This window comes from Plecotus auritus (genome assembly GCF_963455305.1).
Source record: "Plecotus auritus genome assembly, chromosome: 2".
NCBI classification, from domain to species: Eukaryota; Metazoa; Chordata; class Mammalia; order Chiroptera; family Vespertilionidae; genus Plecotus; species Plecotus auritus.
The window spans coordinates 205,864,876-205,878,392 of NC_137771.1; the positions used below are offsets into that span (position 1 = coordinate 205,864,876).

General features: G+C 35.0%; 1 protein-coding gene across 4 annotated transcripts in view; it reads right to left on the reverse strand.

Moving 5' to 3' along the window:
• The window catches only part of RSRC1 (arginine and serine rich coiled-coil 1), a 364,908-nt gene that overhangs the window by 61,019 nt on the left and 290,372 nt on the right, over positions 1 to 13,517 (reverse strand). For all 4 annotated transcript variants that reach the window (XM_080656474.1, XM_080656477.1, XM_080656475.1 and 1 more), the window contains exon 7: positions 1,488 to 1,556. In XM_080656474.1, coding sequence (XP_080512600.1) covers positions 1,488 to 1,556 — 69 coding nt within the window. The remainder of the gene's footprint in view (positions 1 to 1,487; positions 1,557 to 13,517) is intronic.

The following is a 13,517-nucleotide window of genomic DNA, read 5'->3' on the forward strand; positions in this document are numbered from 1 at the left end:
AAAGCCAATGTGAAGGAAAGAACGCAACATTTTCACTTACGTAAGTCACAGCAAACTAAATAAAAATTCTCAGGGGAGATTAAAATGAGTTAGATTTCTTTGCATAATATCTTTGGATGGTGGTTTCAATATAATTAAAATAAAATATTTAATCTAAAAAACTATGACATGAATTTCTTAATTTGAACTATGACTATTTCTGACATTTCATAGTTTATTGTTTCCTCTTAAGAGCTTTTTTATTTAAAGTGTTTTTTGTTTGTTTGTTTTTTGTCATGGGGACTTTTCTTCATCACTGGCAAAACATCAAAATGTACAGATAAGTTTGATCCATTTCTATGACTGGTTTTGATAATTTGTTAAGTATAAGGATAAAAGTCAGAAGGAAACAAACGAACACCAGCTCTACTTTATAACTTTATATCTTCCTAGTTTCCTCAGAATATATATTAGGATGCTAATAAACTAACATTTATGTTCACAAACAATAATTAGTGTCCAAGATATTGAGTATAGTGTGATATCGTGTCATAGTTTAGGCTCATGCAGTAGCACGAGGTACCCCCTAATTTCATTAAATCTTATGGTTTATCTTACCTAATAATAGACAAACATGTAAATTGACCGTACCTTCGCTGTGCCCACAGCCTATCAGAGTGAGTATTCAAATTAACCCAACAAAGATGGCGGTTAATCTGCAGATGTACCTGGGTCCTGGGAACATCCTCGGCACCCAGGTCACTCTGAGCCGGGGATTGGAGGTGCGGGGACCCCCTGCTCAAGCCTAAAGCCTCGGGCCAAGGCTTTAGGCTTGGGCAGGGGCTAAGCCAACGATCGGAGGTGCGGGGGGCCCCCAGCTTAAAGCCTCAGGCCGAGCCGGTGATCGGAGGTGCGGGGGCCCCCTGCCCAAGCCTAAAGCCTTGGGCCGAGCCGGCGATCAGAGCAGTGGGGGTCCTCTGCCCAAGCCTAAAGCCTCAGGCCGAGCTGGGGATTAGAGGGGTGGGGGCCTCTTACTCAAGCCTAAAGCCTCGGGCCGAGCCAAGCTTGCAATCATAGGGAAGGGGAAAAAATAAATGGAAACATATCCTCAGGTGAGGATACAAAAAAAAAATAAAGAAAGAAAGAAATGTCATATCCTATGAAAGACACATCTTGAAAATGCCTAAAGAAAGTTGTCATTTTTTATGGTGAAGGGACTGGTGTCCATGTTGATGAAAACACCTTGGTGGCTGCGGTGACTGGCAGTGGCTGCAGCAGCGGGGTGATGGGGCTGGTGCCTTCCCCTGATCAGCCTGGTCGCCTCAGTAGGACATCCCCTGAGGGCTCCCAGTATGTGAGAGTGGGCAGGCTGGGCTGAGGGACCCCTCCCCAATGCACGAATTTCGTGGACCGGGCCCCTAGTTCTTAAATAAATGAAGAAAAACATGCCCAGTAGCGATCCCTCATTATAATGAATGCTTTAACACAAAATGAACGTATGCCTTTACCTTCCTCCTTTCTTCGCTTTGCTTCTTCTTCATTTCTTTCTTTGGCTCTCAATGCTTCATCAGCTTTTGCTGAAATAAAAACAATAAAATTTCTGCACTTATTTTATGTCTGTATCATAAGTGAAAATATTGGGGAGAGGGAAAAGAAATTCCTTATATATTTTTTGTGAAGTTGTCAGAAGAAAAAAACAAACTGGCTGAAAATCTGAAATATACCATTTACAATACTTATTCAGAATTTTAAAATATTTATTTCAAAACTTTGAAGCTTAGTTCAAGCTAATTTCTGTACAAAAAGGCAAATGAATTTAAGCAGCATAAGTTTAAACAATGACATATGAACTGGGGAAAGCTTTTGGTCATCTGATTTGTCAGTACAGTGCATCTGTTTAAACTTCAGAGAAAAGTTCTTAAGCTACAATTCACATTTTAAATATGAGAAGCTTACAATATCTTTGGAACAGTATCAAATTAGGTAGCATATTATTTTTTTTCCCATTGCATATCATAGTAGCAGTTCTTTATTCATGTTATGACAGCATTTGGTAAAAAGAATCTTTTTCCCTCTAGAAACCTCTTCCCTTATTACTTAATTATCTACTAGTTGCTCAACTGCAGGGGTTTTCAAACACTTTACTACAGATGTTAAAGAAGATTAAAAATATACAGCACAGTAACAAGGGACTATCAATATACTCTGTAAATTAATTAAATTTCTGTTCTAGCACATCATTTATTCCAAAGCATTAACGTCTCAAAGGAGCGATTCTCCTTTATTGCCGTCTCACTGCCTGATGAGTGAACTAAGTGAAAATAAGTCTCTAATAGCATTATAGTTGATGAAATATTAAGTTAAAAAAGTATTGCCTTGTCAAAAGAAAAAGAATCAAACTGTGCCAGCATTAAACTTTGGATAAGCCTTTATTATAAAAATAACAGTAATGCAAACTGTGATTTAAAAAATAAACACACTTGCTCTTCAGTTTTTGCTGCATATCTTTTTCCTACGCAAAATCAACATATCCTTCAGAAGTATAAAACCTGGCTTAAAAGGGGAATTTAAAGAAAATACACATCACATATATAACTATTTTTCTTCCAAGTTTATTTTTCTTCACCATTAATATCGATACTTTCTTAAAATATAAAACTTATATAATGGTGTTGTGAAGTGCTATATCCAATTACACAGACATCTGTTCCCATTTTCAAGCTTTAATACATACTTAGGCTGCATTTAAAGTCATGAAATATTAAAACTTTTATGCCACTCTGTATCACTGCAAGAATCTATTAAATTAGATAATAAAAACAAACCACCAGTAACTCTAAAGACTTTTACTTCATTTACACTTTATTCTCCCTAGTAGAAGGACAAGGATAATAGAAATTCCATTTAAATTCAATTTTGGTTATATGTGTAATTGTAGATATACCCCTTGAGTCATGTAAAATGCTCAGCTTATGTTTCTTTCAAATTATCCCGCTCAGATTCACATTCTACTCCTTACAACCATCTTCAATATGTATTAGCGGAGCTCATTAAACTGAAATTTAATAATGCAAACATCAGGTGGATTTCAAGAACCTCCATTAACAATGTAAGATGGATTGCTTATATATAGCTCTTGGGCCAACTGGGCACAATTTAAATTCAATAAACTACCCTGCCTAAATCTGATTTATCTATTTCACTATGCCGGTTTGTCCTTTCTTACTGATTTGTTGTTATACATGGACAATTCATTGGAATATTGTTTTAGATGTTTTTTTAAAACTGCAAATGGCTCTTGTGCTGTAGTTAAATATTTCATGTAATTGAACTTTATGCTGTCAATCAAGATTCCCAAGTTTGTGCATATTTGTATGTTTATATAAAAACTTTGAATTACATCAAAATTGCATAGGTAATTAATTTAAAAAGCACACATTTGAGAATTTTATTAATAATCAGTGTGTTTTCTACAAAGAATCTAAATAAATTCATTTGAGGAACATTTATTTATTCAAATAGAGACATTAGGATAAACTCATTGATTATTAAGGGACTTGGGAAGAAACATTTTTTTCTTTATGTCTGCTTTATTATATTATTATTTAAATGGGATTAGGGACAAATGTATGGTCATTCATACATGATTTAGTTTATCGTAATTTTTAAAATAATCTCTAAAAGGCGGCAAACCCATTTTATAAATGATGATACTGAATCTCATTAGATGAACCAAAAAAATGATACTAAAGTGGTAAGACCTATATATTTTTTTATTTTTATGATTCCTGATCATTCCCTTTGGATTTTACATTTACCAAAAGTACTTACATCTTCCACTAACCTTGTTCCAACCCCTTGGCTCTTCCAACCCACCCCCCCACCCACCTCCAGGCTAATAGTACCCGCTGGGATTTGCTTCTTTCCCTAGCCCAAGGCAACCATTTCAATTCCATACCCATAACACCCTTATTTTCCTGATTCCTTTGTTGTTTTGCCAAGCTGTTACCAATACATCTGACCAATTTTTCCATTTTTTGCTGCAGGGGCAGCCTACAATATGGTATATTAATGTTACTGGTTTTACCAATGATTTAGAAATTAACATGGATCCTTCCTTGTTGTTCCTCCTTAGTCAGCACCTCTGGCTGGTTTACGTGCTCATTTCCTACAACTTACAATGTTTTCTTTACTATACAAGGGCCAATAACCTCATATCAGCTCCCCCAAGTCACTTATTTTTTTCTCAGCCTCACACCTATTCACCTCTATATTTTAATCAATCCTTACTTCTTTTTTGCCTTGAATGGAAAGTAAATCCATTCTCCTGTACTTTAGAATCTATTCCTTTCCATTTCCTTTAGGGTTCTTTCTGCCTCTTAAGATTCACTCACTCTTGTCTATGCTTAGACTATAAATACATTCAAGGTTCACAAATCCTGTACCATATTAACTCTTCTTTCAACCAAGTTACTGCCTCTTCTCGATTCCGATAGATTTTGTCCTCACAGCTTTTGCTAGAGGCCCTAAAAACTCTGCAATAGCCAAATTTAATAGTTACCTCCGTTTTATCCTGTTACTGTCTCTCCTTTAAAAACAACAACAGCTAACCAGCCACATCTTTATCAAACCCAAACTCTTTAGATACCATCTAAAGACCCTCTCAGTTTGACTTCAATGTAACTTCCAGCTTCATCACTCACCACTCTTCTTTCATTACTTCAAGGATACATGGCCTTGCTGGGCCATACTGCCTTTTGTTTGTATTATCATGCCTTTGTTCTTACTGGGGTCCCTACCTCACTTCTTCACTGAGAAAATTTCACCAGAAAGTTTTAGTTCAAATGGCACGCTCTTCTTTGAAACCTTCGCTGATCAATGCCCTTTGTCCCCAAGTGGATCTGACTGCTCCCTCCTTGCTTCTTAGGCACTTCAAATACCTTCCTTATGAAATGTTTATACTTTATTCCTTCATTACAGAAGTATCCATCTCCTTGAGAGCTGAGCACATTAGTACAAGTGACAGAAATTGTTAGCATTCTCTTTTTCATGAGTGTTTAGCCAGACTACATGTTCTTATCTCCTTGAAGTGTGGCCATTTACTGAGTTCAATCCAATGGAAATGTGAACATATGTGATGTGTATCATGTTTCCATACCTGGCTTATAAAAAACTCCCATGTAATCCTCATTTTCTTTCCCCATTCATTGGCTGAACAGAGGACCTACGGATGGTGAACCACAAGATAAAAGAAATCTGGGTCACTGAATTTCTACAAGGAGCAGAAATGCTTTCCTGATAACTTGTCTTACACAAAATATATTTTTATTGTCTTAAGATGCTGAAATTTGGGGGTTAACAGTAAGTGTTCAATGAGTATTTCCTAAACAAGTGAATAAAAAGGACTTTGAAAGTTAACACAAATATTATGTTGTTCCTTCTAAAGTGAAGTCTCAGAAAAGAAGCCCCCTATGGCCATTTCATTTGAATGATGGAGATTAGAAGACCAGTTATCGAGGTGATGTGGGTGAAGTAGGGGACTATTCAGTATGTGGTGTCAAGGGCATATTATGAGAACTTATTCTCATCTTTACTGACTTTACTTAAAAATTCCACAGCTATAGGACTTTTTAGATTATTGTGGCTGTTCACTTAAGTCAGATTTTAAATAATTTGGGGAAGAACTTTACATGCCCTATTAGAGAAAATAAATTAAGTCAAGAATTGGAAAAGAAAAAGACTGACAAGGTATTCCATGCATCCCCTACTTCCAGAAAGGACTATATTAATATTCCCAGAGAAAATCTTTTAATAAGTGTTTAACTTTTCTCCTCTGTGGAAATCTCATCTGGAAGTTCTTTTCCATATGTAGCCCAACCTCTGAAATTGTACCAACATGAATAGACCAGAAATGTTGAGGAATTCTTAAAAAATAGCAAGCAGACGGGTTCAAATCTATGGAAAAATGGTTAGAGGAGATCACAGCCCAATCATATTCGGAAGACTTACATAGAAATGGGAGAAACTCCAAGGGCACTTTCATGTTAGAGTCAGTAGAAACCAAGCACAGGAGGTAGGCCTGCCTGGGGCAAATGGTAAATAGGGAATTATGAATGGAGCAGCTGAACAATGGCACCTCCCTGGCAGGGTAAATAGCGTATAGCTATTACTTGAACACAGGTTAAAGCAGTGCGTGTAGGAGGTACTAAACCCAGTGAGGCAAGGGTTGGTCACTACAAATGCCTAAAGGGCTGACAAGCTACTAATGTGTCCTTACTAGCAACACATCTTGTCTCCTGACACGATCAATCGAACTGGGTATAATGAGCTGAAATGGCAGGACTACAGGGACCGTCAAGTATGAAAATGAACAGCCAACCTAGAATTACCAGACATTCAAGGAAAACCAACCCTCGGAAAGACAAAACAAAAACACAAACAATAACACTCTAGAACAACAAAGCAGAGGAATGAGAGTCGATACGGCAAACAGAATTTTTTAGACTCAGTGTAAATGCCTTTAAAGTGATTTAAGAAGATATTATTGCGCCTTGAAAATTAAATTGCAATCATCAATACAGAATTCCATAAATGAACTAAAGAGCAGGAGAAATAGAGCTGAATACTAAATACGTGTGTTAGAATATCCTATCAAGGAATTTTCTCTGAATATAGTGAAAAAGAACAATGAGATTCACATACAGGAGAAAAGTTATGAGACAAGATCATCATCATCACCATCATCACCATTAAAGTTAACATTTACTGAAGCCTTACTATATATGCCTTTATGTTTGTACATGTGTGTGTAATTCACTTAATTCTCATGTTGGCTCTATCCCCCATTTTTATAGATGAGGAAACTGCAGCACAGAAGTAAAATAACTTTTTCAAGGTCACTGAGTTAGAAGCAAAAAGAAAGATTCATATGTTCCAACATCTGTCTAAGAAGATATTGTGAAATACTATAAAGCCATTAAAGAATGAGATAGACTTGTATATATTGATAATATGGAAAGATCTTCATCACAAATATTAAGTAAAAAAAAAAAAAATCCAGGTTGAATAACAATATACAGCATGATCCCATTTGCTAAGGAAAACAAAACAAAGTACATGAGCACATATGTAAATGCATAGGAAGCAAACAGGAAATATATATGGAAAAGTCCCAATTTACCTGCCTATGTGCAGAGATTTCTACCCAATCCAACAGGTGTGCTCTTTACTTTATTATATTACCTTCATTAAAAAATATATACATACTCATATTAAAACTAAAAAGTTAAGGAAATCATTCTCTTGAGATATTAAAGTTTTATAATGCACTAAATAAACGTTGGAGCCTAGAGAAATGTTCTAGTAGACTATAAATAGAAACATCTAGCAAAAATGTATATTTCTCCTTATTTCAGTTTATTATAATAACAGTGCTTTTCACATTAACACTAAGAAAGTGATCAAGATACTTGGATATTTCACAGGCATTGCTGTGTCAAAATATTTTAAGCAATGACTGTAAAGCAGGATGATTTGTAATCAGAACACTAGTATTGTATCCAGCCCTGCCCATCCTGTCCTTCACATATGTGTGGACTTTATTGGATTAGACATCTAAATATATTTGAGAAAATTTCTGATATTTTGTTCTTTCCTACATGAGTGACACATGTTTATTCAGTTTAAATGTTGCCATATGCTTTAAAATAATGAGTGTGAGTAAAAATGATCTGTAGATAAAAAGCCTAAGTGACCGAATGACCGGTTGCTATGACACGCACCAACCACCAGGGGAAAACACTCAATGCAGGAGCTGCCCCATGGTGGTCAGTGCGCTCCCACAGTCAACCTCCCATAGCCAGCCAACCTCCCGTTTACTAATGAACCAGTCTTTTCCTGTAATATAAAGAAAGAATACACTTGGAGAAATTTTAATCTAGTCTAATGCTTTCACCAACTTATTTTAATATTCTCCCTAACTTGGATTCTAAGCAATATAAAGATATTTCATCATTTGATTTCTTTTCTTTAAAAAGAAATACTCCCACTTGGATATCTGAAGATAAGAACTATTACACATCCAAGGCACAATTATTCTGAAGTCTAGAAATATTTTTGTAGCATTTCATGCTTTAACTTATATATAACTCTTAAGATCATTTACATTTATTTCTGCAAACTAATACTAGTAGTAATAAATGGTGCATTTGTTGAAAATTGTGGATTCAGTGAGAATGACAAACGGAAAACCACAAAATGATACGTTATCTTTTCTTTAAACTATTTTTAAAATTTTTTTTATTTAATTGATTTTAGAGAGATAGAGAAACATCACTTTGTTGTCACTTATTTATGCATTCATTGGTTGTTTATTGACACTATTACAGATGTCCCACGCCCCCACCCGCCCCTTTGCCCATCTCCATATGGTATCTTTTAATTATTTCCTACTTTTTTTTAGCACCAATAGGGAAGTATAAATATTTGAAACATATTAAAAATTTGCTTTGTTTGCTTTTACATAAAATTCTTTTATATATTCTGTAGTAGTTCCCAAAATAATAGCTTTTTCTTTCACTATATCCTATGTCATGTTGTCCAGATTTTCTCTTAATTTCTATATCCCTGAAGTAGGCTTAAAGATTACTTAAACTTGCAAGGATTTACTTTATGTGCCCTTTCTTTTTATCCTGCTGGAAAATTTTCTGTCGTTTACCAGTATTAGAAAAGCTGTGGTGATCAATGTCATTGCTGACTGACACACAAGTATGCCAACAGACATGCTGGTCTAACGTAGCTGTACGCAGACTATCCTAATGCTCTTCACTTGAATAGACATTTTTATTCCCAGTGCTCCTGCTGGATTCCAAGAGGGTTCCAATGACAAGAAAGGAATCAAACAGGTCTAATTACCATTTAAGATGAAAAAGTGGAGAGTGAATAAGTGCTGTATGTAGCCTTCTGACCAAGCCTATATTTCTCTTCTCCAGTTGTGTTGATGCCTGATGCTTACCCAGCTTCCCATTCTGTAACATGAATAAACTGCTTAGCCACAGTAATTAGGATGTCATTTGCTAAAAATCTAAGAAGGAGAGTTGAAAACAATGGAAAACAATCCAATAATAATGACATGGAGATACAGAACTGCTGTGATGTCTAGTCTCAATGAAAAGCAGTACTAGATTTTTTTTTTCCTTTTTACAGAATGCTGATAAGGAAAATAAAAATAACTTCATCATTCTGTGTTCCTTTGACTTATTGCACATCCATCAACTGGATGTCAGTTTGAAGTCAGTTGGCCACCATTATAACCCCCCATTCCAAGAAAGATGTTTCAGCATTTCAGAAAAACTCTGGGGTTTGGAGCTACAGAATTACACCCTTTGAAAGGAATCATATCCTAGACTCTACTAAGTGATTTGTAATGCTTATTCTTTTTAGTAACTCCAAACACCCTATCAATACATATATTTAATGAGTAACTAAAGGTAAGTGATTCTTTTAAATAGAAGAACCAAGTCCAGAAATAGCAATGTTTGACTGCAGTATTTAAGAATTAAGGATGAGATGCAATAGTTTTCCATATCAAATAAATTATGCTATATTTGTTTCCCTAATTTTTATTATATTCTTATGTTACAAAGGGTGTTTCTTTTAAAAAATAGAATTATATATTTTTATTTATATCTTTGTTTTCATGGTTTCAATTCCTAAAGGGAAACGAAAACTTATGCAAACCTACTATGTGTCAGTCACTGTGCTGAGTATTTTAAGATACAGCTATTTCATATAATCTTCAAAAGTTTCATAGAGGCTTAATAATTTGTTTTGCTCAAGGTTAAATACCTAATAAATGGGTGAGTCAAGAATTATAAGACATGTGTATATGCTTTTCATTACACTATAATGTCTTTTTAAAAACGGTGTGGAAATAACTTGTATAAAAAATCTAATCTACTAGTGCTTCTAAATGAAAGATAATTTATCCTTTTTTAGTCAAAGTTTAATTATTAAGTCAGAAAGGTCATGTATGAAATGCTATTGTAAAATAAGTATGAAAGCAAATAATTTGGTGTGAAATTGCCATGCTCTTGATAAATACCCTGAAGTTGTTTTCTTTCAGGAATACCAAATGCTCAGTATTTAAGTGCATGCCATGATTTTGGTTGCCTCAACTTGAGAGACTCATCATTTAAGTCTGAGGCCAATAGCTGGACTGCAGTGCTTTAATACATACATCTCTACACTAAAAATGCTAACACCTCTGAGAAAATGCAGACTTCCACTGCTGAGTCCACAAATTTTCCCCAAAGGAGCTTTATGCCACGTCCTGACTTAATCCTGTTAAAAGTATACTTTAAATGCACCTTTTATATACCAGATTCTGATAGAGGGAGTTGTATCATTGCCCTACTAACTGGAATGCCCCTACTATGCTAAAGAGTACTGCAAATACAATTCAAAATTAATAATGCCAGCTTGTTAGATGACAACTTGAAACCCTGGAAGTATGACCTGATTTTGGAATGATCTTTGAGATTTCTACTCCCCCAGGTCTGTGAAAATTAGGCACATAACGAAACAGTTACATTTACTCTCCAGGGTGAACTGTAAACTGGACCAATGTATGACCTTTTACCAGCCTCTTAATGAAAAGGCATGTTCTTTTCTCTCATATGATAGTTGAATTAAACAATAGCAGTGGCAGCTTAAGGTGGAAGAGATAAGGAAAAAAAATGGTATCCATTAAAAATCATAGTCATGATCTATACCAATGCTCAGAATTCAGTCCCAAACAAAAATAACTGAATACAAACAAGTTGAATATCATAGAAATAATAAACCAGAACTTTCTTGGAATAGAAATGAATAAGAAAGGTAAGAAATATAGGGTGGAGCAAAAATAGGTTGTTGTGAGTATATGAAACTCAGATTATTTTTGTATTATTATTTATTAATTATTGTGTTGTTTTCCTTAGGAACAACTTTAAAACGACTTTGCCCCCCCCTCCCCCGTATGTAAGAAATTCAAGATCTATGTAAGAAATTTCAAAAACATGTCTATTATAGGCAAATTTTTATTAGCAAGTCCATGTACTTCATTAATATAGCATACTATATATAAAATATGTGTTTTAAGTATCCTTTAAGTTATTTTGACGATTAAAAAGACATTTATATCTACATATTTTTATAGGCAACACAAAGTAAATATATCAGAAGAAATGCATATATTTAAATTCTATATGGCAGTTTTGAAACAAGAGAAATACTTCCAACAATTCACAGTATGAAGGCGGAATCAAAGAAAATAATATAATGAAGATCTTAGTTACAGTCACTCTATCAAGCTATAATGATGAGAATTTGTCCTCAAAACTGGAACGCAGTACCCATCAATTCTACAGACACTACTAGTGATTTTCCAGTTCTAGTGTTAATCACCACCAATATTTTACAATATCTATTTTGTTGCTAATTATTTTCAAGTAGGTTAAGTTACTGTATCTTTAAGGTGATGGTTCTCAAATTTCTGCATATATAAGCATCACATGGAAAGCTTGTTACCGATTCCTGGCCCCAAAAGGGTCTAGATTGTGCAATTTTAAATCTCGACATAATTTTTATTTAGAAACATAGAATTTTAAATTCATTTTATCCCAGTGTAATTTTTTTGTGTGTGGATCCATAAGTCACTTAGATGAATGTTTTAAAATTTGCAAATTATTTGGTGTTCTTTATTTACACTAATGTCTAATTTAATTTCATTCTGGTCAAAGAATATAGTGTGTATGATAATTTTTGATATGTTTAAGTATGCTTTATTAACCAATTATAATCAGATATGTAAATGTTTAATCAGTACTTGGAAAGAATATATATTCCCTAAATCTTGAATTCAGGATCTTACATGTATTCACCACAGCAAATCTGTTGGCTTGTTGTTTTGTTTAATACATCTCCCACTATGGTGGCAGGATTCAAAGCTTATTCTTGCAATTGTGTCAATATTTGCTTCATATGTTTTGGAACGGTGTAATCAGATGCACACAAATCAGATACAAAAAACTGGTATAAATCAGATACTGATACAGTATACTCTGGAGAAGGTACTAAACAGTTTAATGAAGAAAACATAAGGAATAAAACAAATCAAAATGATCCATAAATGGAAAATATATTTTTATCAAACAACTGGGGCATCCCAGTGAAGGGTATGCTGAATTAGGGTTCAAGAAGCCACATTCTTATGCCGATTAAACAAATGTCCTAATTAAGTAAATCTGAAGATGTGCTTGAGTAACTCCAATTGCAAAATGCAGATAGTATTGCTAATCTTTCTCTTCTTTTTAGGCAAGATATAAAAGGATTGCATGTGGTGGATATATGATAAAAATATGTATTTTTATTCTGTCAAAATAAGATTATGGATCTTTTAAAATATTTTTAATGGACACTGTCTTTCCAGTTCATCCCTTTAACCCCAGCACTCAATACATTTGCTATAGAGTAGATGCTCAATAAATACATGACTCAATGAATATTGCCCAGAAGCCAAGAAATAAATATATTCCCCAGAAACCAAATTCAGAGGAGCATAGAAGCGTAGAGATTTATAGAGAACAGTTTAATCATTAAAACTTAAGTCGAATAATTTTGGTTGGTTTAGTGAAGGCACTCCTGGACCACTTCTTTCTCCTTGTCTAAGATTTCCCCTAGGGATTGGACTAAACAAAGATATCCAGACTACTCTTCTGAGAGGTATTTAACTTTGGAGCAGTATTACTTTTGTGATGTGGGCTCAGTGGAATCCATTATCTTACTCAAAAAGAGCTCTCAAAAAATGGTCAGAAAACCTTTTTCCTAAGATTTTTTTAAAAAAGGAAAACCTCAGGGAAGGAGGGGGTCGGTGGGAGTAAGGAGGAGAGATCAACCAAGGGACTTGTGTGCATGCATATGAGCCTAATCAATGGATGCAGACAATAGGGGGGGTGGGGCACGAGTGGGGGTTGAGGGGTAATGGGGGAATAAGGACACATATATAAAAAAAAAAAATAATAAAAATTTTTTTAAAAAAATAGAAAAGAAATTGTGAGATAATCAGAACCCCAAGAACGCCTGAGAACGTCTTTCTTGCCATGCTAGCAGTCATCAGCTGTACGGTAATATTACCTGGGGAAAATGGGGAAGTATACTGGACTTACGTTCCTGACCCTTCATGGGTAAGAGCCCTTACGTGGGCTGATTCCCCCCACCTATGTAGTCACCAATAATACCAAACACCTTGGTCATCCAGGAGGACCATGGGTGGGGAAAGGAAGTATAATTACACAGGGGTCGCCACCCAGCTTCCCTTTTGTATGACACAAAATCAAACCACTGATCCTTTGTGTGTAAAATTAAGGAGAGGTTTCTGGCTTGCGTGGACACCAAAGGAAGGGACTATCACTACTTGCTCCTGGGAGAGGTGCAGAAAATGTAACTAAGACCTTGTCTATACAAAAAGAAATTGACAACCAGTTTGAAATGGAACTGCC